The sequence below is a fragment of the Hibiscus syriacus genome, unplaced genomic scaffold (assembly GCF_006381635.1).
Source record: "Hibiscus syriacus cultivar Baekdansim isolate YM2019G1 unplaced genomic scaffold, ASM638163v2 tig00112443_pilon, whole genome shotgun sequence".
Taxonomy (NCBI): Eukaryota; Viridiplantae; Streptophyta; class Magnoliopsida; order Malvales; family Malvaceae; genus Hibiscus; species Hibiscus syriacus.
In genome coordinates, this window is record NW_024063332.1 from 534,959 (window position 1) to 562,498 (window position 27,540).

The 27,540-nt window shown below is 33.5% G+C and overlaps 1 protein-coding gene, 1 long non-coding RNA gene and 1 pseudogene across 2 annotated transcripts; 1 reads left to right on the plus strand and 2 right to left on the minus strand.

Moving 5' to 3' along the window:
* Nucleotides 1-1,409: 1,409 nt before the first annotated feature.
* LOC120179687 lies at nucleotides 1,410-2,371 on the minus strand. Its single transcript, XR_005521634.1, has 2 exons — nucleotides 2,064-2,371; nucleotides 1,410-1,960 (listed from the first exon to the last, which is right to left on the minus strand). It is a non-coding gene; the product is annotated as an uncharacterized LOC120179687 (long non-coding RNA).
* Nucleotides 2,372-9,320: 6,949 nt separating this feature from the next.
* Nucleotides 9,321-20,047, plus strand: LOC120179632 (annotated as a pseudogene).
* Nucleotides 20,048-22,494: 2,447 nt separating this feature from the next.
* Nucleotides 22,495-27,178, minus strand: LOC120179682 (5'-nucleotidase SurE-like). Its single transcript, XM_039185215.1, has 11 exons — nucleotides 27,126-27,178; nucleotides 26,606-26,926; nucleotides 26,152-26,246; nucleotides 25,786-25,853; nucleotides 25,653-25,696; nucleotides 25,345-25,422; nucleotides 25,095-25,248; nucleotides 23,617-23,772; nucleotides 23,435-23,536; nucleotides 22,831-22,896; nucleotides 22,495-22,681 (listed from the first exon to the last, which is right to left on the minus strand). The coding sequence occupies exons 2-11, from the start codon at nucleotides 26,902-26,904 to the stop codon at nucleotides 22,583-22,585; spliced, it is 1,161 nt and encodes a 386-aa protein (XP_039041146.1). The 5' UTR covers nucleotides 26,905-26,926; nucleotides 27,126-27,178; the 3' UTR covers nucleotides 22,495-22,582.
* Nucleotides 27,179-27,540: the final 362 nt, after the last annotated feature.

Genomic DNA, 27,540 nt, shown 5'->3' on the forward strand with positions numbered 1-27,540 from the left:
AACTTGGTATTTTGATAAAAATAAAATGTTTTATTAAAATCACCCGATTTTTATGTTGCCCCAATCGCACCTTAAAATGATTGATGACGACTCCTCACTTTTCAAAACCTTCTCAAATAAAAACCTCCTAAGTTGTACAGATTTTTCCTCGTCCGGACGAAAAACGGTGTCGACATTTCCATCACAAGCATTCCATTCTTAATTCCTTCTATTTTTCTTTCATAAGCAAATATTTATCGCTATATAATGATACGATCGATATAAACTGTTAATAAGAAATCTCATATTTGAACCTTAAAAATGACATTATTACGAGGAATGTGTGTTTCTTCTTGTGAAACATGTATAGACTCATCCTGATTAATTAATGTCGGATAAGGTGTTACTTTCACTAATGATTCATTATAATTAGCCAAATTATTGACATCTCAGCATATTGTATATCAACGCCGACAAATACTAATTATGAACTAAAATGTAATTAAGATTGTGGGCGTAGTGTAATAGTAGCCAAATTCGTAAAGTTAGATTATGCTAATCATTCGGAAGATGGCAACAAATTTAGTATAATTATACCCTCTTCATTATCTAGTGGCTCAAATGTTGGTATAAAGGATTGCAAATTTGTATTAGGAGAAGAAAATTGAAGAAAAAAAATACAACTTGATAAAAGAATAAACCTTGCCCAAGAAAGTTGTGTGATGTGGTTAGGATTTTCCTATAAGAGGAATGATAATTATGAATCAATGATAGTATATATTTAGCACGTAATGTATTATTTTCATCTATTTATATATATTATCCTGTTCGCTCCATATTTAATAGTTTTTTTTGTTTTTACCATAATTAATAGGTATTATTGTACTAGTTCAATTGGCAATGTTAGCATAACGGGATTCGAGGCTAGTGCGACAAATAGTAGTGTATATATATATATATATATGATATTTTTAAAAACTATTTTTTAAATTAATAAAGACAATTAATTTCATTAAATAAATAAATAGAAAATACTATAAATTATAATTTGAAAAAAAACTTATAAAATTAAAGTAGACTAATTTTATTAACCAATTATTTAAAAAAAAACATCAAAGAGCACAAACTCACTAGTTACTAAATAATGAAAGTATAATTGTAGACACTGAATTTTATCCAGAATATTTTTATTTTTATTTTCCCCTACTGTTATTTTGTTTTATTGTCATTATTATAGCTAAGCAGGATATAGTTAATTTCACCACATTATTAATCAAAATTAATATTACATTGGGGTTTTGTTGCAATGAATATAGTATGGTGAATATTATAATTATTAATAATTAAGGGTTATAATTATTATATGTACATACATATATATATTTATTTTAAGTTCCGGTTTGGCTAAATGATTAAGTGCATAATTAATACATTAATAAAATACTTTTATTTTATTTATTTATTATTTTACAGATCAAATGTACAAAGCCTAGGATACCAGGGCAATTGGAGCAGCATGTTCGGTTTGGGCCCAGACTCGTCAGATCAGCTAGCTCAGTAGGAGTGAAGTCTGTTTGAGAGCCCAAACCCGCTAGGGTTTTTTGCCTAGCGTCGTACAAACATGAGATGTTAGATATGGGGATGATCTAACGACATAGATCAACCAATGATTAGGGTTTTTAAACCCTTCTCTTCGCAGCCACTCCCCATCTAACGGATGGATGCAACCCGAATTAGGGCTTCCCTTGCTGTCACGAGCTCGTCGCCGTCACGTGTCCTTCCAACTCCCATGCGCATGCCAGGTCGGTTTCCCTGAGGCCCCCAGTCGTCCTGCCACCACAACATACCCTGCTGCCACCAAATCCCTGCCAAGTCCTTACCCGTGCCCATATCGCCATCCTGAACTCACCATGCCCTATCACCATAGTTCCCCTCTCCTCGTCAACTAACCAAATCACCATATATCAACAAAAAAAGGGAACTGATAACAAACATCATCAACAAAAAAAAGTAACCATTAACCTAAAAACAGAGACCATTTTCGGCCAAAAAAACAGAAAACTGAGAGGGAGAGGAGAACTCACCTACCTCGACGCTCGCCGGTTATCTCAAGGGTTGTCGGGGTCAAAGAAACCGAAGAGATCCCCTTAGATTTACGGCGTTTGAGGCACTTTTGGGCTAATCGGAGCCTGAATCCTTATTCAGTATATGAGAATACTTTATTTGGTGGTTTTCTTTCTCCTTCTCTTCGCCGATGAACGGTGATCGGTGTCGACCGGCGCCTTCTTCGGCGGTGGCCGCGTCGAGAGGGTTGAGAGATTTTGCTATCTCTCTCTTAGGCCAAAAGAAAAGAAGAAAATGAGGGATGAGGGACGGTTTTTGGCCTTGTTTCGTGCATATATGTGATCCACGAAATGACACCATTTGGAAAGGGGGTCAGAGCGCTTGGGTTAATAGCTCACCAAATCCTTCCAAGTTTATAAATTTGCAATTTGATCACTAAATGTAATTTTTACATATTTCGTTCTAAGTTTTGAATTTTGTTATGTTTATGTTTTGGTCATTATCTTTGTTTTAAGTTAAATGTTTAATCATGTCTATCTTTTTTCATTGCATTCTATTTTAGCCTTTTACCCTACTGTATGTACAAATGGTTATTTATGCTCCAGGTACTTAAGGCTGGCCTTGTATGCAATTTTAGTCATTGTTTAGATTTAGTTTAATTTATTTGCATGTTTGGATCTTGTTATCTCTATTAGGTTTGATTTAAACCTTATTTTAACTTACATATTGATTGTTTTGATCTCTGTAATATTCTGGTTTTTAAGATCTTTGTGTTTATTATAGCATGTTACTATGTAACATGTACGCACATATTTATTTAATAGATATTTTAATATTATCGCAAACTTTGATTAGTTTATGATGTAGTCGCTAAATCTACAAACACTTATTTGTTCAATATTGATAATCTATTTTTTATATACTCAAAATCACTTTCGAAAACCTTTGTCGTAGAATGGGCGTCGAAAGCACTACTTTATAGAAGAAGTGTGATTCAAGATGCCATTCAAATGAAATGGGAACGGTACACCTAATTTAGGGGCTAAAAATTAAGAAATTATAAAGTATTGGATTTAATTGGTATTTTGGAAGAAAATGAGGATTAAATTGTAAAATTTTAAAGTTGACAGACCATTTTAGGAAGTACAAGAAATTCAGTGACTAAACTCATAGTTTAATCATTTTTATTTTGGAGAGAATTATAACTCCCCATTCTTGTATGTTTCTGCAAAATTATCCCATTTCCACTCCGTTGACCCTCTTTTCCACTCCGATCTACTCACCGTATGATCACCGTTTGACGAACCGAAACTAATATCGTGTTCATTGTCGACCGATGAACAAAACTCCTCAAACCTCTCGTTGTAAATCGACGTCGTTCGTCGTTAATTTCAATCGAAAGTATCATCGGTTTTAACTTAATTTATGTTGGCTTTCTGTCGATTCAGGTCATTTTCGGTCATCCGTTTTCGACAACTTCCGCACCATCGTGTTCCTTGTATCGTTCCGAGTCCACCGATGTCCTCCGTGTCTTTCGTCGCCAGCGTGTGGAGGGGTAAGAAAGTCAAAGTTTCCAACGTTTCGGAATCGAGCTCACCACCGTTCAAAAATGTGAATCGAGCTTGGTAAGTTTCTTAAAATGCCTTAAAATAATTTTCAAATTTTTTTGGGAATTTTTCGGACACTGGAACACTGTTCACGCGCCCCACGCGCCACCACCTGAGAGTAGGCTTCGTTTGGCACCTTGGTGAACAGTTGAGCCGAGTTGTCGAGTCGAGCCGACTGAGTCAACCTGTGCTGAGTTAACTCGACTGAGTCACTCACTGGGTCAACTCGTTGACTTTGATCGAGTCAACCTGTTAACCGTTGACTTCGAACGGATCAACGTTGACGTTGACTTTGACCAAAAAGTTAAAAAATTTGAAAAGTCATATTTTATATTTTTTGATGTCTTGAGTTCGATTCCGCAGTCCGTTTTGTCAAATTCGGACCCGAAAGCCTCAAAATTGTCAGTCAAACCTGTTGACTTTGACTGGGAAGTCAAAAATTTTGAAAAGTCATATTTTATGTGTTTCGATGTCCTAGATCTGAATCTGAAGTCTGTTTCGTCAAATTCAAACCTGGTAAGCTGTTTTTGACTTATTAATCACTTGATTCGATCCGTTTTTCACAATTAAGCTCCGTTTTTGATTAAATTTGTATTGTTATGTATTTGAGGAATTATTGGAAGATGATTTCAAGATATGGATGTTTGAATGGAATTTAAATGGTCGATCAGTATGGAATGGAAAATCGAGGTAATACATTACTACCTCTTTTATGCTTTATGAAACATGTTGATAATGGATAAATGCATGAATGTATATGATTGGTCTATTATGCCTGTTTGATTATGGATGGATTCGAACCGAATACGGTTTAAGTGATAAATTAGTTAATATTCTATTGAATTACAAGTCATGTGATTAAGTGATAAAGGAATCAGTCCTAAATATATAAATTATAATTTATCTCATTAAAGGTACTTGGATGATAAATTACGAAAATACCCTTATGTTGTAATAAGGACAGGAATTGACTTTGGAAGTTGGATAAGAAATTTTAAAGACATATTGATATTATGAAACTATTGATGTGTATAGAAAATACTAGTTTTGCTTAGGAAATCTAGATAACCGATTTCTAAATCCAAGATGTCTTATACAAGATACTAGAAGTTTTGTTAAGGAATAATTTAAAGTTTAGAGATTATTCGGGAAAATGATTAACCCTAAAATCTTTAAATTATAATTATCCTTGTTAAGAGTTTTAATATTGAAATTATATGGTTAGAAAATTACGAAAATGCCCTTGAGAGGTAAAAATAGTCTGAATTGACCATGAACGAGAAAGTACTTTGAGGATTCGTACTTAACTATTTAAATTACATAATTCATTATTAAGATCCTGTCTTTGTATAGAAAATTAATGATAACCTGTTGTAACATCTGATAAGGCACTTGACCCAAAAATCTATGGGTTATGAATAATAATTTATCGAGGGTGATATTTTGTCAGAATAGTTCGAAGGAACTGGCATAATGATAAGTTTGATTTTAATAATAAGATCGGATGGAATGAATTATTGTAATACATTGGATCTATAAAATGACCAAAATATCCATGGAATGGAAATGATCAAGAATATCACCAAACTCAGGAATGATTGGATATCCTCGAGCTTGAAATTAATGGAATAAAATTTAGCTCCAGAATAACCAAAATACCCTTATGGCCTAGACTAAGTAGATGTTTTGGATTAATTAAGGAATTCAAGTAAATATGGGTGTTGTACTACCCTTAAAAAGTTATGGAAAACAACTTAAGTGAGGCGATCAACCTTAATGATATGTCAGTACCTGAATGGCATAGATATTACTTGAATGTGTGTACGTCTTCTTAAGTTTGGCTCGATGTTAATTTTGGAAGTATTCAGCTCAACTCTAGATCGCATTCAGTACTAAGAATTTGATATTTGTTTGACAAATCAACCATGAATACCAAACTGAACTGAACTGAAGTACAATATGTATCCGAAATTCAGAAAACGTTCGAATTACTCTGGAAAACTCTGAAGTAATCGAGATAGACTTGACTGTTAGATGAAATAAGTAACCTCAATGACTGAGGATAAAATAAGTGATTTGGATGAGTCTGGAAACATTAATGGACATACTTGATGTAATGTTCTTATGGGTCATGAACTACAAATCAAGCACGTCAATATTTCATGATATTGTGGAAGCGTGAAAATGAAATAAAGAGCATTGAAATATCTGTTAGTTTCCTTAAGATCTATTCATCGATGATTCCAAATATGATCTATGGATAAGAATTTTTTGTATTAAAAAATAAATACCTGGAAGAACAATGAATTGACCAGTCGACAAGCATTAGTTCTGGGAGTTATTCATCTGGAGTTGTTTGATAATCCAATCAATCGACATGAATTGTAAAGGTTCTGAATCTTCGTTCTCCCTTATCAACTCAAAATACTCTGGGCATATATGAATACACAAGTAACTCATATGTAAAGGATTCTGAATACCCTTATGATTACGTTGAGCTTCTGAAAAATGTTCGAATAAGATATGATCCTGATAAATCATATTTTGAATAATTGATGGTTCTGTCAGCTAATAAACTCTTCCAACAGTGATTCTAACTTCCGACATTCTATCGGTAAACTGAAGATATGTGTTTATCTGCCCAATAAGATTATCCATATCTCTAATAATATCTGTAAACACTAGTGTTTTCCCTAATTACATGAATGTTTTATCTGATTTCTGATTTAAATTCTATTCTGATTTCTTATCTGAATTTTGTGATTTATGATCTGGATTCTGTTCTGATATATGATATGAATACTGTTTTGATTTCTGATATCTCCGTTTATTGACGAAAAAATGTTTTATTTGGGGGTATTGTTGGAGGAAGTATATATGAAGGCTCCTCGGCTTTGTGCTCAGGGCCTTACTGTTGTGCAGGGGTTGTATGGTTCTGGGGAACCTACACATTATGTTGTGTTCGGTTGAAGGGATTACTATGGTTTTTGATAAATAAAAATATGTTTTTAAAAAGATTTGTATATTTTCACTAGTTTTGAGGGAACACGCTAAATAATCTATTCTGATCTTATGAACCTAGACATCCGAAATATTTCCATCTGAACTGAATACTATTGTTACTACCTGAGATATCAATGGGACCTCAGCTCAGCTAAAAAATCTGTAGATATCTGAACCAATAAGGAAATATATGTTTATATGTATCTGTATCTGCACATTCTTTAGCATCATCTGGTAGTTCTGTATTACTGAGTTTTCCAAAGCTCACTCTGTTACACACCTTTGCAGGTTAAAAGAATTGTACTAGTACAACTATCGACTTCAGTAAGGGAGTTCTTCCGGCGTTGTTATCAGAGTATGTACATGTGATTAGGGGGCATGTAATTGTATTTTGTTTTATATAAATGAGTCTGAAAATCTGTTTTATTTTTTAATAATGATAAATGATTTTATGAGTTTACATGTTTGATAAAAAAAGTTTTAAATTTTTCGCTATTTTTATGGTGGGTCGCTCTAATGGCCCTAATGTGACAACCCAGATCAGATCGGGTTACCCGCATCAGTCTGAGGGGGTACAGGAACTCAAAGTAAATCAACTATATTTTATGGAAAATAATATTAATTTTTTATTTCTTTAATTCTAACTTAAACATTTGCAATATATGCTTCTCTAAATAGTAAATTATTTTATGTAATTACAGGTATAATTTTTTTTTTATTCGTTTATTGATTTTTGATGACATTGAGGAGGGACATTACTTGTATAGAGGAGAAGTAGATGTGATAGCTTTCCCATTGGAGGATGTGCAAATCCTATGATTTCTTCTCAAATTAAGAAATGTTCCATAGTAATTTATTCGAAACAAATTATTCAATGTTTAATAAAATGAATCATACTTTAATTTCGAATCAAATCTACAATTTCCACTATTAATACAACATATAAGCGGCCATATACCAATTTTGGACGCAGTGGGGGTGCTTATCCTTCTCCATACGTAATCGACCCCTGAACCTAAAATGAATATTTGATAAGCGCATACCAGTTTTTTTATCTTAAAAATGATTTTTCTTAAAATTGTTTAAAATACATTTTTAGGTGTTCGACCTACCTAATCATATATAGGACTTGTTAAAAATTCAATCAAACAATTTAAAGAAATAGAAAATACGAACAAACACTATCATTTTTTTTGTAAACAAAAGTTTAAGTCAGGGTAATTCTTTTAGTCCATAATCAAATCATACCTAAGACTCAATTGGGATTTACATTAGTATTTACATATTGCCTACCAAGAGTGATGGTGGTAGGATTCAAACTTGACTTTACAAGCTCAAATTCTTGAATATCAACATCTTGTACCAATACTCGTTGACTGAACAAACAATACTGTTGACAATGAAAAATAAACACTATGCATAATAACATAAAAATAAAAGTTCTCATCACAACTCATGCATGATTATCTAGATGATTATAATCACCAATAAGATCATAAATAAATTAATAAGATAATCAAATAAATATATCTTAAGAGAGGACATCAATGGTAATAATAACAAGTGTTTTTTTTTTTGTTTACAAAAGTTTAGTTTAAAGATGGTTTTCTCAGTTCAAGATCAAAATATACATAAAATTCAATTAAAATTTATATAAGAATTTACATACAAGTGATTTTTTTAATAATAAATAATAACAAGTAGTTGAATATATGTAGATGATAACCCACTTTTCCAACAGTAAAAAACCACATTTAGCAGAGAATAACTAAGCATCCATGGTGGGACAGTTTTTTGTTTACTGTTTCACTGATCCAATGGTCTGTCTCACAGAAAATATCACATCAAAAAGACCAGATCATTAATGCAATCACAACCGTCGGATCATCTGGCCTCATTATCATTAGTGAAACCAAACTACGGGTTTGAAAAAGAAAAAGTCAAGAATATTTTTCATCACCCAAATGTATACATATTTCAACAAGCTTCGATACACACCATTAAGTCGATAAGTCCAAAGTGGGACCCCAATGGGTCCCAGAGCACTGCATGCGTGCCACGTGTACTTAGTTAGCCCTGATCAAGGGAGGTGGAATTCCACTATAACAATCCACATGTTGACACTGCAGACTTTAGCCTTTTGCCGAGAAATAGGGACCAACATTCAATCAAGTCTGGTCGAGCAAATTCTTTTCAAATTAATGGCATTAATAATTCTTATTTTATAATTTAAATTTTATTTAAAAGTTTTTTTGAGTTGAGTCGTATATATAAATTTTGATTTGAATTTAATTATTCAAGTTTTTATTTAAATTTAATTATAAATATTTATAATGTTATAGTAATAATTGGTTTTAATTTAAACACTTTCTATAATGATATATGATATACATGTATATTTTTTCATATGTAATATGTATAACTTAAATTTATTTAAAAAGATTTGAGTTGATTCGAATCAAAATTTTTGACATCAAATTAAATTGAAATATTTAATTTTTTACAATCGAATGAGTTACTTACACTCCTACCCGCAAACCCTAAACCGGGCCACCATTGGTACTGCTCCGCTGTACTCTTCTTTATGAGATTCCTCTTGGTTCAAAGCTTTGATTTTTCTTCTAGGGCGTAGCTCTCTGGTCCATTTTCATGGTTTAGGAAGAAAAAATGGGTCTCCAATCATGTTGTAACAAGCAGAAGGTGAAGAGAGGATTATGGTCACCTGAAGAAGATGAAAAACTCGGTCCCTAAACTTGCAGGTTCATTTTTGCAGACTGTATAACTACAAATACCAACCACTGCATTTGATCTTGTTCTTTTGTTGATTTCATTGATGCAGGCCTGCAAAGATGTGTAAAGAGTTGCAGATTAAGATGGATAAATTATCTAAGACCTGATTTAAAACGTGGGAGTTTCTCTCCACAGGAAGCTGCTCTCAGCATTGAGCTTCATAGCATTCTGGGAAGCAGGTTCTTCAATCATTACGTTTATGTAGATTTGATTATTATTTTTTTCATCATTTTGATCATCGTTTTTAACAGATGGGCGCAAATAGCAAAGCATTTACCGGGAAGAACTGATAATGAAGTGAAGAACTTTTGGAATTTGAGTATCAAGAAAAAGCTTATCTCCCATGAACATGTTCCGGCTTTGGCCTCTTTTGCTTCCGATGTTCATAACTCAAACCCTAATTTGATTCTTGGTGCTCAACAAGATCAGCTCTTTCTTTCTTCCCCAGCTGCACCATTGCTGCAAAGCTTTGCTCATCATCAAGGTCTCGATTTCAAGTCGAACTCGAGTAGCTTGGACGCGAATTTGTTTCACCATCATTTCCAATTGACACCGATGCTCCTGCCACCGCTTCCGTCCCCGCCATCCTTCAACCCTTTCGTGTACATTGCCGTTTGCGGTACCCCAACACGATCTCCACGATCATCAAAATCAAGACGATGTGTTCGTTAACGACAACACCTTAATGGCTCCTTCTCCGACCGTGCCCAAATTATGTGAAATCCTCGAAGGGAACATGATCTGCAACATCCCACACACGTCTGTTTCATTAGAGAACAATATCGATCCACTCGTCTCGAGGCTCTCGACTTGTTTCCCTATGCCTGGTGTTCCCGGTTCAAACTATGCACACGAGATTCAGGTGGGCAGTATTTGACAAACCCTAATCTTCCTTTATCCACCTGGGAGCCTTAGGCACATGGCGGATTCATCCGTGTCTTACAGTATGATCTTCTAGGTATTTTCTCTATAAAAGCAATCATTTCATAATATTATATATATATATATATGTAAAGTGCAGGATCCAATGTTTGAGAGATAACTGAAACCCTAATGTTACCGATTCAGATATTCAATGAGGATAATGGTATCTTGATGATATTCCATAAATAAATATGTAGGTTATTAATTTCACACATATATATAGTGTTAGCTTTCCTTTATATCATGATCTGTAGGTGGAGGGGACATGTAAGATTATAAATAATTTTTTTAACTCGAAAAGCCAACTAGCATGAAAAAAAACCAAACGCATAGTAACAATCCAACATATGTGGGCCTACAGAAACAAAACCAACCTGGTCCTAAAAAACATAAAAGCAAAAAAACAGCTGTAAACATAAAACATAAAAGATTGTAAATAAATTAAACGAACCGAACAAATATATTTTCATATTTATTCACTTAGTTTAAAGTATTCTCATGATAACTTCGTATTTATTAAGAATTTTAAATCATGTTCGTTTATTAAAAAATTATGTGTTCATTTTCATTCGTTTAGTGTTTGTTAGCAGTAAATAAACAATTTCACAAACATTAATGAACATATTGAGTATGCTTACGAACAATTAAGATCTATTATTGAAGAATTCATCAAATGTATTTGGTGGTTAAAGAGAGTGTTATTTCCTCTAGAGATCTTGGATTCAAGCAGTTGTGTCTTGAATGTGTATGTGCTGTCAATAATTAAGAAAAATTTCCAAATATATACTATATTGTAATGATCCTAGACTATTAAAAATATATATTTATGAATAACAAAAAAAATTATAAATGAAAGTTATTCTTCTAGTTTAGATATAAGATGATCAGACGTAAATATTAATGGGTATATTATAAGATGATCAAATTTAAATAATTAAACAAAAAAAAGATAATAAATGAATTGAAAATGAATATATTCATAAATATAAATAAATCGTATATCTTTATTTAATCATGTTAATTTAACAAACAAATATAATTTTTATATTATTTTTTTAATTTAACAAATGAGTAATATACAAATAGTTTAGAAACTCCTTGATGTGCGTCATATTCACGTCAAATAATTTATTTTCTTCTTGAATAAAAATAAAAATAAATAAAAGAAATTAAATAGAATAGTATAGGAGAAGTAAAGTCGATCTCACATGGACTAAGGAGAATGATGAAATTCTTTGCTTATGATTCATACCTTTGGCGTGAATTTAAGTGAAAGAAATAAAATTGAGTTTTTGATTGATTTGAGAATTAAAAATAAAATTGAAAGAAAGATTGTAAAGAAATTAAAGAAGAAAAATAATTAAAGCAAATAAAGAAGGTAAATTAAAGAAAATAAACCTAAAAAATTGATTGATTTAAAGCAACCTTGTATAATAGCTTTGACTCAAATTCTTAGGATCATCGAAACAGATTTACCCTTCGGGATTTAAATCGGTTATTTGGTATGCATGGGCAATCCATGCAACTAGAGTTGTATACCTTATACCCAAGTCAATTTTGATTCCGACATAGGGAATTAATCCAATCAAAGCAATCTTGATGATCAATATCCGTCACTACCAACTCGGATTGGTTATTTCAATAATCGTCATTTCGATCTCAATTCTCACTTAACAAGGCAATCTTGTTAAATTGTGTTCCTAGGAAGTCGAATGTGCTTCGAGTCGATCATTCTTCCCACATATATAATCGCAACAATAATCAATACCGAAGTCAATCTTTAGTTTTGAAAATTTGTTTTGATTTTATAAAAATAAGCGCAGAGAATGAGAGAAAAATTCCGAAGTTATTGAATTGCTATTCAATTCTCTTGTCAGAATTGAATCATCGCTTTTATCTGTGACTTAAAAGAGAAATTAGATAAGCATGACAAAAGTTATACTTAGCATTTTAAAAGTAAAGCTTGAAAGTAAAAATAACAAGGAAAGTAAAAGAAAGAAATTTATAAAAGTAAAAAGAGAAGAACAAGATAGTTCGATACTGAATGAATCCTAATGGCTTACCCGAAGTGGGTATTTATAGCCTTCTAAAACCCTAGAAATGCTAAAGATAATTCAATAAATACAAAAGATAAGGGATAATTAAAAGATAATTATCAAAGAAAATTCCTAAAAATGCAAAAGATAATTGTTTGAATTAAATCTAAAATAAAAGATAATTCCTAAATCTTGAATTTGAAATGTTCTTGGAATGCTCAGTCGTCTGCACATCTTCTAGAAGCCTGCTGACTGGGCACTTCTAGAAACTGTTGATGTGACAGTGAGTCAACATTTCATGCTCAATTTTATGTCCATTGTTCCAGACTTAGTTCCAGAATAAAAATTACATTTTTCAGCAAATCGTCCTGCACAAAAAACATATAAAAAACATCCAATTCAGTAGTAAACATGGATAAACAAATAAAATTTAAGCACAAAAAGTAGCATAAAATAAACACTAGTCACTCCTTCGTTGAGAAATAAAGACATGGTGTCCAATATAATTAAATGAAATAGGTACAAGGGTTGAGATTATTATAGGAAATCTTAAGAGAGTTCTCAAAGATAAGGGATAATTAAAAGATAATTATCAAAGATAATTCCTAAAAATACAAAAGATAATTGTTTGAATTAAATCTAAAATAAAATATAATTCCTAAATCTTGAATTTGAAATGTGCTTGAAATGCTCAGTCGTCTACACATCTTCTAGAAGCCTGTTGACTGGGCACTTCTAGAAACTGTTGATGTGGCAGTGAGTCAACATTTCATGCTCAATTTTATGTCCACTTTTCCAGACTTGATTCCATAACAAAAATTACATTTTTCAGCAGATCGTCCTGCACAAAAAACATGTAAAAAACATCCAATTCAGTAGTAAACATGGATAAACAAATAAAATTTAAGCACGAAAAGTAACATAAAATAAACACTAGTCACTCCTTCGTTGAGAAATAAAGACATGGTGTCCAATATAATTAAATGAAATAGGTACAAGGGTTGAGATTATTATAGGAAATCTTAAAAGAGGGCCAACATGATTCGTGTCATCAGTGGTGGAATGCTTGGCAAAGGTAGTAAACTACAACTTTACCGACACCTATTAGGGCTCCATCATTTTTGGCCTTTAAACCCTTTTTTTCTGCCCCTAGTTTTCGAAATAATTCATAGAGAAACAGAATCATCATGTGGGATATTTGTGTAAAACTAAAAAGTTTTATATTATATAAGTGTATCCTAACCTCTCTCTCTCTATATATATATATAGAGAGAGAGAGGGGTTAGGATCCACTTATATAATGTTAAAACTTTTTAATTTTACATAGATTTAGGACTGTTGGATGAGTGAAAATAGATGGTTCAATTGACTTCTTATTTTTTTATCAAGTGAATATCTTCACATATCCTACTGTTAATCTGGGAAATCTATTTTCACTCGTCCAACAATTCTAAATCTGTCTAAATCTAAAAGTAATATTTAGTGAGTGAGAATAGATAACTCAGATTAACTCATTAATTGGATCCTTCCATATATATATATTCGATTTACAAAAGTAATATTAGTTTGATTCAGATATTCAAATAAATTCGAATAAAGATTCCATCAATATAATAAATTCTTTTTTGAACACTCTAGTATGAATGTATGACACGCATTTAATCATATCTCTATATTTAAGGGTATAATGAATTGAGTTTTAAAAAATTGTTCCTATAACATTCATTTATTAAATTAAATAAATGATTATAAACAAATTTTATGTTTATTTAATAAATGAACAAACAAGAACAAAAATATATTCGTTCATTTATGTTCGTAAAGAAGCTTGCTTGAAAGCTCGCTTATCAACTCATTAATAAGCTCATTTTTTGTTCTCATTTTCTTCTTGTTTTTATATTTTAAATATTAGTGAAGATAGGGACTAAATTAAATACATAATGAACTTTAGAGTTCAATTTGTGAAGCCTAATGAACTTATAGATCAGTGGTAAAATTTTGCCATTTTTCAAATATATAAATAAACATATTAACGAAATTGATGCGATTCTTCAATCTGATAGAAGAGAAATTTTGTAACGCCCCAAATTTTAGGTTAGTAATTTTGGTCCAAACAGTTAAGGCCTTTGATTAAACAAGCTAGCTTATAGGAAGCCTTAGCCCGAAATTTAGTGGTTTTGGGCTTGGTTCAAGCCTAACATGAGATAAAAAAGATGTTTTTAACCTTAAAAAGAAAGTGGAAGGACCAAAAGAGCAATTAGCCCTAGTTTGAATTAAAAGTTGAATTCCTTTAATTACAATATGATATCACATCTGAAACTTTTATATTTTTCACCCTTCCTCTTTGTCTTTTTTCTCTTCCTTTATCCTTTCTTTCCTTTCTAAGAGCTTAAGAAAGGTTGCAACTTTGAAGCTTTCGAAGCATAGTGTAACACTCCCAACCCGTATCCGACCCAAATACGAATTCGAGGTGTCACATTGACATTTCAAAACATTTACTTTTTAAAAGATAATTGAAATTTAAACATACATTTGAAATAAAATTGTGGAACCTCCGATCAAAAGTAAATAAACAGAATTCAACTTATATTGAAATTAAAAACTCACTAATTTACATAAATATAGTAGTGTATGTTTACGAAAACGATCAGAGCATATACGATTCAAACATTTAATTACATGTCAATAATATTTAATACAACAAAAGAACATATTGTTTAAATCGCTTCTGATCTGATCCCTGGTAAAGATATGTTGTCTTGACTTATCTTTGGTCTTTTGTCTTCTTTTAACCTACGTGTGAAACACTCACACGCTAAGTCTTTGACTTAGTGAGACATATAATGCATAAATAGAACATTTAAAACATGTAGTCACATGATTAACTTTTATGAACATAATAAGTACAGTAACTATCATACACTTCACTAAATAAGAACATGTAATATCATGCATTGTTTATTCATGTTATTTCTTTTAATTGCCCATGGTACACTCTTGAGAACTTAAAGTGTGTGAGTGCATTTAGGATGTGCACAAATGTTGTCACCACAGCTCGTAAAAATTGCACCGAAGTACCGCGTAGAAATTGCACCGTAGTGCCACATAGAAATGTCCCGAATGACCACATAGAAATGTCTCGAAGGACCACATAATATTATCCCGAAGGACCGCATAAAAATGTCCCGAATGACCACGTAGAATTCTCCCGAATGACCGCATAGAACCCTCAACTCTTGGCATGCCAATTACACCTTTAGCTCTCATATCATATACTTTTGGGCTTTATCAATTATACCAGTTCACATAGGTTATCAAATAGAATGTATTCACATAGCTCCTGGTTACATAGCTTATATCATTTTCTCATATATCCACATAGATCATGTAACACATAGGATAACATGTAACACATAGGATAACATGTAACACATATCTCATGTATAACAGTGCATGTAACATATAAACATATGCTTGTCCTCATGTACACATAGAAATCATATCAATAATATACTTGTATTCATGAAATCATGCAATCAAACATTGGAAATAGACTCATCGCAAGTCTTCTTTCCATATGATCATATTTCATAATAGCATGCACTCATATTGGCCTCACTTAGTCAAAGCAACACTTATAACTTTTTATCTCTCTCTTGCTCAATCTTATATCTTTGATTCGTCCGGAATTGGATTTCGTTTGATATCTACATAATAATACGATTGGTATAAATTAGAATTTGTATTACTATAATAAATTCTTAATAACATAAGCTAAATGAAGTACTTAATTCACCATTTCACCTTGAATAGTATCGGTACCCAAGGTTCTGTACCGATGATTCCTTATTATGGTATCGATACTATCATTCAGTATCAATACCCTTTCTACATTCTGGAATTCGTTTCTAAAAAAATGGTATCGATACTTAAACATTGGTATTGATACCCCTGGTACAGATGTTACTACTCCAGTATCGATACTCTTTGAAGGATTTATCAACTTTTAACTTATGGTATTGATATTGTTCATCCAATATCGATACTCAAACCCATTAATCACCTATTTTTGCTTTGAATTATCGGTATTGTTCATCTAGTACCGATACCTCTTGCCCAGAACTTATTCGTTTAACCCGATATCTAAACTTATATCACTTATCCAAATAAACTTATATCACTTTAATACATCTTAACATCCAATATCTAACTAGAACACTTAAAACTAAAAATCTTACCAAATATTCAACTTTGTTATTAATCCTCTCTAACCTCTTAAGCCGCTTATTCTGACTGATGACAAGTCAAATATGACTTCAAAATCCATTTACAAACTCTTACTCATAAATTCACTCAAAAACCCATTTTATTCAATCACTCGGAACTTCTTCTTCTTTTAGATTTTACTTCTCTTTAAACTTCATTAAGCTTTCCTAACACTTCAAGAATCAAAACCAACTTAAAAATGAAAGGAAGCATTAACTTGAGACCAACTCACCTTACCAATGGAGTCACAGGAAAAGAAGAAGATAGTTGAACTAAAGTCTCCAGTTTTTTCTTTACCATTTCTTTTCTTTTTCCACGTGGATATATATAACACCAAACAATGAATTTTTAATTATTCCCTTATCTAATGACCATTATGACCTTCCATCCATCCTTTTTTGTTATTCAATCCTACACAATGATATTCTAATTAGATCCTTGAATTTTTTAATTTTTCAAAATTAGACACGAAGTTTTAAAATCTTATAATTTATTCAATATCCCGATTTTTAGGATGTTAGACATAGCTTAGAGATTCCAAGGTAAGAATCATAACCCCTATCTTCCAAGCTTCAAATTGAGCCCCTAAGTGTAAGGTTTAGCCATAGAAACCAAAAGTGGGTTTAGTGGGATTTTTTTAATCAAGCTTTCCAACTCGTTTCTTGTAGATTTAAGTATTAGAAAGTGTTTATAATTTTAATCCGAGCTTCTAGAATAAGTTAGTAACTTATTAAATTCATGTTGATTAGCTCAAGAGGTGGGAGAAGCCTCTATGGTTAAAGGGAAAGAAATGTTGCACCTTGGTGACTTGAGGGAGTTTCCGACAGCTAGGAAACCAAGGTAACACATTTACAACTCTTATATACCATTAGTGGTCATTAGAAATGCATTATATTTTCTAGGTTGAGTTTTGAAGCTTGTATGAACATTCATGGTAGATTCCACGTTTTTATTTTTTAGCATGTTACAAGTCTTCTTAATGACTCTTATAACACATATAAGACTTCAATAACACTTGGGGACCTCAATAGGGCTTATAGAGTAGTTTAGAAGGCCAAATTTGTGCCTAAATAAGGCATTTTTAGGCCTGGGTATCGATACTAAAAAAATAATACCGATATTGTTCATCCACCCTATAGAACGAAGAGGTTTTTGGGATGAAAAGTATCGATACCCCTTCGTAGGGTATCCATATTGATGGCTTGGTATCGATACTCACAAGGTAGTATCGATACTGAGTAGACTTGATAGATTACAGTAGGCTATTTTGGTACCGATACTCAAAAGAGTATCAATACCAGAGGTAGAATAATACTCCCCATAAGGGTATTTGTACTAAGGTCATTTCCAAAAAATCGAAGCAAAAATCGGTATCAATACCAAAGAATAGAGTATTGGTACTTACCTAGCAGTATCGATACTCACAAACATTTTTGGACAAAATGTATAAATGTTTTTGAATGGATAGTTGAGGGACCCAAGGACTCTGTAATAATTATGAACAAGACTACAAGTGAGAACATTAATTATGATCAAATACACCTAGCAACACTCTCAAATAAGACCAAATAATATTGGCCTTGGTTGACGCTCGGGAAACGTCATGGACACCCGAGTTACTCTACTTGATAATGATAGTTACGAAGTTTAGAATTGTCTGAATACCCTTAGGTAGGGCACAAGGCCCTTGAGACTAACCATGGCACAAGGCCTCAACACTCGCAAGGGGTAGATTAGTTGAGTGTTGAATCCGATATAGAAATCTTGAGTTAACATCCCCCGAAAACTAGAAGGGTACGCGAGCTTCAAGACACGGTAATCCCTCAGTTGTATCATGATATCTACCCTAGTATAGCATGAGCATGCATGCATACTCACTTCAGTTGCTTTTACGATAGCATGAGCATTTATGAACACTCTTAGTATGCCTTGTTGTTAGTGTGGCACTGTGCTAGTTAGCTCAGCGTTCGGAATTGTATTTTCGTTCACAAGTCTTTATGTGGAGCACTCGAAAAGTCGATCGTGTTGTAGACATTCCAAACAGTCGAGCTTTTATAGTACATCTTGAGTCTTTATTTAGGGAGCATGTATTATTCATAGATCTTATTGTACATAAGTTGTAACTTATTTGAATACTCGTCTATATTGATTTATATATTTATTTTGGGTGTTCCCTAGTACTACAAACTATAAATTTGATGTATGGTTTTATGACTTGAAAAATGGTTGGACGTTATTATTTCATGGATGTTTTCAAAGGAAAATTTTGGGTTGTTGCTCCGTTAGTCCCATGTAACGTCCTAATCGGTCAAATATTTGTCGAATCGGTTTATGGTGTTATATTTAGTGGTATCAGAACTTCCATGTTTTATCGGTTATAGGACCTATGGGTTGAGTCAGTAATAGTCTATAAGTATACATGGCCCTTTTAAGTTAAGAGTACGCCTATGTTTGGAATAGTGATAATGACTCATCGATTTTTCCTTAATTTCAGGACACATCCATGGATGATATTGTATACCCAAGTTATAAGGGTAGAGTAGAGAGTGTGGCATCTGTATCAGACGATACGGGGAATGAGTTTGTCCCTGATACTGAGATTGGGAGTCATGCGAACGTCAGTGTGTACTAGGTGACCTTTTTTAGGGACCTGACCACGACCCTCTGACATATAGTATGGGTTATTCCTATGACATATACTGTTCCACCCCCTTCGTCCACACAGTCAGCCTCTCCAGTGACTAATCAGGATTCTCCAGTCGAGCGACTACGTAGATATCGTACGAACGATTTCTTTGAGTCTGGTGATGATGATCCAATAGAAGCTGACCAGTGGTTGGGGGAGACCTTGAGGACACTCTGTTAGCTACACCTTACCCTCGAGGGTAACCTTTATTTCGTCACCGCCCAGTTGAAAGGTGATGCGATAGATTGGTTAGAGACCGTCAAGATGTACTTGGAGCCCGAGAAGTTGACGTGAGAGCTCTTTTTATCTGAGTTTAGAGAGAAGTATATTGGGGAGGCCTACACGGATGACTTGAGAGACAAGTTCCTCCATCTAAAGTAGGAGGATCGATCACTGATGGAGTAGGAGAAAGAGTTCCTCCGGTTAAGTTGGTATACGCCGGAGCTAGTTGTGATAGATTATCACTGCTGCAAAAGGTCCAGGAAGGTCCTCCACTTAGACATCTTCACTCACCTAGCTGCAGACCCACCCAAGATCTTTTTCGATCTGAGTCGCTAGGCGAAACGCTTGAGAGAGTTATCGAGATAAGGGCCAAATCTCTTGTTGCTACCTCAGGGAAGAATAAGAGGGTGGCTGAGTCTTCTAGACCCGGTCAGTCACAAGCCAAGAGGTCCAGAGACTCTCAAGGATGATGGAGGACCTCCGCTAGTCAGACTAGGAGATCAACTCAAAGTGCAGACCGTAGGGCAAATCAGGAGGTTATCGGAGGCCTTTGTCATCAACTTCTGTGGCGAGTGTCAGTGGATCTGTAAGGACACCATATCCGACATGCTAGACTTATGGGAAGAGGCACATTGGGACGTGTCATGTCAGGACCAGGGGAAGTATTGGTTGTGGTGCGATGAATCACTTTATTCAAGACTGCACAGAGGCCTAGAGTGAGGCCGTAGAAAGGACCAAGAGATCTATCCAAACAGCCCCGAGGGGACGAAGATCTACTAGAGGAGGGAGTTATGCTTCCAGACAGCACAATAGATGAACAACCAGATTAGTAGCCGGTTCTAAGGCTAGAGTAGCCTCTCATTTAGACCAAAAGATTCCATGTTTTGTTGGTTTAGCATGTTACAAGCCTTCTTTATGACCTTATAACTCACATAAGACTTAAATATCACTTGGGTACCTCAATAGGACTTATAGAGTAGTTTAGAGGGCCAAATTCGTGCCTAAATAAGGTATTTTTGGGCATGAGTATCGGTATTGGAACAACAAAGAGGTTTTTGGGAGGAGAAGTATTGATACCCCTTCGTAGGGTATTGATATCGATGGCTTGGTATCGATACTCACAGGGTAGTATCGATACTGAGCAGCCTTAACAGATTACAGTAGGCTATTTTGGTATCGATACTCATACCAGAGGTATAGTATCCATACTCCCAATAAGGGTATCGGTACTAAGGTAATTTCCAAAACATTGAAGCAAAAATTGGTATCGATACTCCCAAACAGTATCGATACCCAAGACTAGAGTATCAGTACTTGCCTATCAGTATCGGTACTCATAGACATTTTAGTACAAAATGTCTAAATGTTTTTGAAGGGATAGTTAAGGGACCTCAGGACTCTGTAATAATTATGAACAATACTACAAGTGAGAATATTAATTATGATCAAGTACACCTAGCAACACTCTCAAATAGGACCAACTAATATTGGCCTTGGTTGACGCTCGAGAGACGCCACGGACACCCGAGTTACTCTACCTGGTAATGATAGTTACGAAGTTTAAAATTATATGGATACCGTTAGGTAGGACACAAGGCCCTTGAGACTAACCATGGCACAAGGCCTCAATACTAGCAAAGGGTGGGTTAGTTTGGTGTTGAATCTGATGTAGAAATCTCGGGTTAACATCCCCCCTAGACTAGAGGGGTACACAAGCTCCGAGATGCAATGATCCCTTAACCGTACAATGATGTCTACCCAAGTATAGCATGATAATGCACTCACTTTAGTTGCTTTTACGATAGCATGAGCATTTATGAACCCTCTTAGTATAACTTTGTTGTTAGTGTTGCACTGGGCTAGTTAACTAGCATTTGGAATTGTGTTTCCGTTCACAGGTCCTTAGATGGAGCACTCGAGGAGTCGATCGTGTTGCAAACATTCCAGACAGCCGAGCTTTTACAGTACGTCTTGAGTCTTTGTTTATGCGGCATGTATTATTCATAGACCTTCTTGTACTTAAGTCGTAACTTATTTTGAATACTCGTATGTACTGATTTATATATTTATTTTGAGAGCTCCCTAATACCACACTATAAATTTGTTGTATGGTTTTATGACTTGAAAATGTTCGAACATTATTTCACAGATGTTTTCAAAGGAAATTTTTGGGTTGCCGCTCCGGTGATCCCGTGTAACATCCTAATAGGTTAATTGTGTCGAATCGGTTTAGGGTATTGCAAATTTCCTTTCTAAGATGGTAGTTCAATAAACGTGATCGCTTCAACCTTTGTACCAAAAAGAATGAACATATTAACGACCATGTTGAAAATTATATAAACAAACATCTTCATTAAACTCTAAACAAATCAAACATAAACACTTTTAAAAAAAGGAAAAACAAAGAAATACTAAAAATTTAAACAAACACATCTATGTGAAGAAAACCTAGATGCTTACCACAAGTACATTAAACAAATAAAGGGTTTGAACAACATTTATGTGAAGAAACAACAATATTCTTGTAGTTATGGGAAAATAACATGATTTTGAAGAGTTCAACACCACCTAAGAAATAAAAGACAAAATTACATGGAAAAAGAACACAACAATTTGTGGAAAGTAGGTCGTATGATTTAGACCGAGCTATCTCCTTGTATTAACAAACAGCTATAACAAGAACACAACACAAGACAGACATGAGATTTGGAAACCCCTTGAAAAAAAAAACATTTATGTTTTGAAGAGTTCAACACCACCTATGTAATAAAAGACAAAATTACATGGAAAAAGAACAAAACAATTTGTGGAAAGTAGAAGGTCGTATAATTTAGACCAAGCTATCTCCTTGTATTAACAAACAGTTATAACAAGAACACAACACAAGACAGACAAGAGATTTGGAAACCCCTTGAAAAAAATACAAAATCAAACACAGATTCAATTGATGACTTAATGTAATGCCTCCCGCAGTTGTATACAAATTTTGAGTGATTAAAAGATTTCTATTGCTCCTCCTTAAGCACACTGGAGATCCAATCTGATGCGGCGGTTTGAATGTCCGACTCAATTTGTGGACAAAGCAGTATAGGGGTTACGGTGACCTGTAATTTTATGATTTCAAGCAAAGAAAGGAAAATGAAAGGATTGAATCAATCACTCATGAACATGTAGGAATCATTTTGTATTTTATAGGTCGATAAATGCAAATCGATCCTTCAACTTTCAGGAAAACAATAGGGTTTTTACTTACGAATCCGTTGTCAAGGGCCTTGAAATCCAAATCCTCGTCCGCATCTTCATGTTCTTTATTTATAAACTGTAAAGTACATATATAATCATATCAACTATGGTTAATTTGTAACAAAGAAAAGCTATGTTACTCATGCTAAGTTATGTATGACTAGCTAATACGGGCATGTGTCTGAAATAGGTATGTTTAATTTTTTGTAAGTTATTCAATATATTTCAAGGCTCATATCCTGATACCCATGTCCGTATATAGGTCAAATTATACAAGTGTTGGGACACTGGTATCTTAAAAAAAATGAAGCAGCATTGAAATAAGCCTTCACGGATAAGGAAAAAAGATTAACAAAAGAACAAGCAAAAGTAGTATAAACAGCATAGCCTTTAAGATATTTATATGCAAACTAGTTTGAGATAAACGACTTTTTCCTTTTAAGAGAATCCTAAAAAAGCAAACCATGATTAACGGAAATGTTCAATTATATAACTGAAATCAGATATTAAAGGATTTCTCATCCTCGGCTTGGCAGTTATGGCTTATGAGAGCAATAAATTCAGTTGTATGGAAGATAAGAACTTCAAGATTTCTTAGTTGGAATTTTACATACCTCCAGTCGAAAGTACTTTTTCACTTTATTACCAGATTTAACAGCCCCAACCGATTCTAACTCCACATTTTGCCGTTGTGTGGTAATTCGTCGAGCAGCACCCTAAAGAAGATATATATGCATTCATTATTGTGAGTGAACAGTAAAAAATATACTCTAAAATAAGGGAGGAGTAGACTAACAGCAGCAGATGCATCGCGGCTAAGCTGTGCAAGTTGGAGTCCTAGGCTTTGTTGATTAGACATGAAATGTGCAGCAGAAGCAGGATGCCGGTTAGCTGAAACAGCAAGCCAGTTCGGTGCAGATCTCCACATGCTTTGCTTGGTCAATTTAAAACCCTGTCACATGTGAACGAATCGGCAAAGAAGGTATGAAGGATGAGACCAGAAAAATCACAAACCAAAGAGAAACAAATATAGTGATACATATTGTTTTCTAATACCAATAAATCCAAAACTCAAGCTCCGGGAGGATAGGCATATTGACCCTCATCTAATGCACAGCAAACATCACCAAAAAGATGAAAACAATATTGATACATAAAGGTGAAAGAGGGAAAGGGAGCATGCAGCTTATGTGAACAGACTGAATACAAAACTCCAAAAAGAAAAAGAGTTGTTTGCATCAAACTAAGAGGTCCTAACTAGATCAGCCCGTAGAACAAAAACTAAGTTAATTTTTTTTTAGAGGAAATATTAGCAAAAACTAAGTTAAGAAAAAGAAAAAGATGAACGAATTGATTGATGCAGTCATCAGATAGAGTTATCCCACTAGAACACAAGCGGGTAAATATTAGCAATATAATTATTGTAAGTTCATAAATAACGGCAAAACAGAATATTGATCGTGTGTGAAGTACCATCCATCTGGAATGTATTGTGAAGTCAACTAAGCACAAGTTCCTACCAGCAAAATTCGTGTACAAGTAATGTTAAACTGTCTAAAAGCTAAGAGGGAGGGGAAACATCCTATGCTATAAATCCTTCTTCCAAATAAACAAGACGCGATTTAATGTTTGAATATTAAAATCTTAATTATAAATTCATATATTTTTAAAAAATTATTATATGAAGTAATCGGATTAAATTTATAATTAATCCGGTTATTTCACTGCTCCATTATAATTTAGGAAGTAAACCACTCTGTTACTTGAGTCTCAAAATCTAAGAAATTAAAGGGATAGAGAGCTTCCAAACTGAACATTATATAAACAGTTCCAAGATTTCCCCCAATAAATTTGAACCCAATATGAAATATAAACACAAATGAATACGAATAGATGAAACATATCTATTCTTCTAAGGAATAACAGAATATGCTCTTCATTAGCTCTAAAAAAGGATTGTTTTCTATGATACTAACCCTAAAAGTCTCATCTCTCCTAACCTTAGAAGGACAGCAGTCAGTCAAGAAACAGGAACTCTCTCAACACCCGCCTTCGATCTAGCACAATGCAATTAGCCTCAAAAGTTTAATATAAACAAGATTTTATAAGGACATGTCAAGGAAGCAATGATATCCACATTCAACTTAGAGTGTTACTATAACTTATAGAACAAAATCTGTATTATATCCCATTTTAAACATGATAGGCATCCATATACATATCATCGTTGTGAAAATCACATTTATTTATGGCCCTAAACTGAGGAATACAAACCTTGCTCGTTGAAGGCGACGTAGGAATTTCTATATTTAGAAAGCAACTTTTGGGGAAATCGGCCTTTTCAATGTCTCTAATGGCAGCAGTTATTAAAGGTAAACAAACAGAAACTGCATCCTTAAAATCACTTTCTTGGCTTTCTTCCCTCTTCCTGCAATAGTGTCCAGCAGTTGAAAGAACATTCAATTATGAAGTGAGAAATAAAATAGTAGAAACCAGATCCCCATAACCAAAGATTGTAAGTCACCAATTCAATGATATCGACAAAGATGGTACACCACAAATTAATGCTTCTCTAGCTCCAGCCACGACACTTGAGTAAAACCTGGTATGTTATAAGTACACTTAGCATCCAAACATGAACCAAAAAGGATTAATAGCAAACTAACAAGATAAAATTACAATAAGACATGCATAAATTTGACATCAGGAGATGAAAATTCAAAGATAAACTTGAATGCATCATTTTCTAATAATCAATCAAGAGGGTAGTAGCACCACCTGATAAAATCAAAGCAAATAGTAATATTGTGCAAGCGTGTAAAAAAGAATTACATGTGATGACCACAGCTCGATCCTCGGTTAATTCCACTAATTACCTGGATATATTACAGAAAATTTAGTAGTCAATCGATGTTTTAAACAAAATCAACACTTCAAATCATTGACAAAAAGATGAAAGCCTTACCAGAAGAGGCTTTGATGATGAGAACAACGCCCCAGACAATGCTAAGGATACACAATCTACAGTAGTTCCTGGAAGGAAAGAACCATCATTAAAGCCGACTATTATCAAAATTAACTCAAACTAACATTAAATCTACACAAACACAAGATTGAAAACATATTTGAGAAAAAAGGTAACAAATTAAGGTCCTATGTTCATCCTTGAAGCCAAATTTCATCATATAAACAATGGTTCTGACGCACTATATTTGCATTTTGAATCACTATAATTATATGGTTTCAATTTCACATCATAATTCAAAGCAAACTGAGATACTTAAAATTTGGTTGGCAATTAAATTAGCACAAATACAAAATCCAATCACACCTGAAACTTCATAAGCAGTGGCACCTTCAATTTCTGATGGAGCAACAGTAATCGTTTCTCGGACTGTCACCGAATGACCCGAAACAGATTTATCCCTAAAGCAATCCATTCAAAAACTAATAAATCACAGCAAATTACTAAATTAAATAGCCCAAAAAAGGTAAAATTAAATATATTCGGACTACACATCCAGATCACTAAATTTAAAAAAAAAAAAAAAAACAGAACAAGTAAAGCTTGATATAACCGACATTTCCAAATATACATGAAGAGGCACACAAAACAAAAGAGTTAATACGAAAGAAATAAAGTTTGCATAGTTGCCTATTCCAGTAATAAAGCAAAAAAATCAAAATTTAGTGAGGACCCAGATCAGAAAATGCAAAAATTAAGCCAAAATAAACCAGAAATCAGTAAAATTTGCGAATTTTCAGATGAAAGAAATAAAACCCACAATTGAGGGGCGCAAACATGGACATTGTAGAAGCCCGAGCCGACCAAAGCTTGAACGAGATAAACAAGGCCAAGGGAATCGATCCCTTCCCCATTGGTAACCAAAACGACAGGCTTCGAGCTGTCGTTTTCATCACTAGCGGAAGTAGATGTCTCGGCAGAATCAGCAATAACCTCAGATTTTTTCTGTCGCTCGTCGTTTTTGTCGTGGTCGGAGTTCCCTCCTTTTCTGCTGAGAAGAACTTCCTGGAGATTGTTAACCAGACCATGAGGTAACATGTTTTTTCTCGTGGTCGTCATTTTGTTTCGAATTAAACAATAATGATTGAATCAAAACCCTAAAAAGAGAGGACTACACAAACAGATTTGGTTCAAAAAGAAGATGGAAGATGGGTGGATAAACAAGATGGACAGATGGGTCGGGTCTAACGGAGAGACTGAGGAAAATAGAGAGAGAAAAGGATTTTAAAGAGGAAATCAAATGGCTTTTGGGATTGAAAGTCAGAGAGAGATGATTAATTATAATAATTGAGAATTGTGGGAACTGGAAATAAAGAACAGTGTTTTGCTTAAAAGGAGACTGTTGTTTTTCTTAGGGTAAATTACGCATTTAGTATTTAAACCATCAGTTTTATACGTTTTAGTATCTAAACTTTTAACTTTTTTAAAATTATATCTAAAGTTTTGTTTTTATTTAATTTTAGTACACACATTCAAAATTTAATGTTATATTTTGAAAAAAATTAAAAGTTTAGGTACTGAAAAGGACAAAAAATGATTTATAAGTATTAAATGCGTTAAGATTTTAATGACTAGTTACTAAAATGAAACAAAAACTAAATGTTAGGTATGATTTTGAAAAAATTAGAAGTTTATATACTAAAATGAACAAATATTGATAGTTTAAATATTAAATACATAGTTTACCCTTGTTTT

Excerpts from the sequence above, each read along its gene's own strand:
- LOC120179682 (XM_039185215.1), bottom strand. The coding sequence starts at position 26,904 with ATGACGACCACGAGAAAAAACATGTTACCTCATGGTCTGGTTAACAAT. Across the intron at positions 26,247-26,605 it reads CATGTTTGCGCCCCTCAATT|GGATAAATCTGTTTCGGGTC; the intron begins GTGGGTTTTATT and ends GGATTGCTTTAG. Across the intron at positions 25,697-25,785 it reads CATCATCAAAGCCTCTTCTG|GTAATTAGTGGAATTAACCG; the intron begins GTAAGGCTTTCA and ends TAATATATCCAG.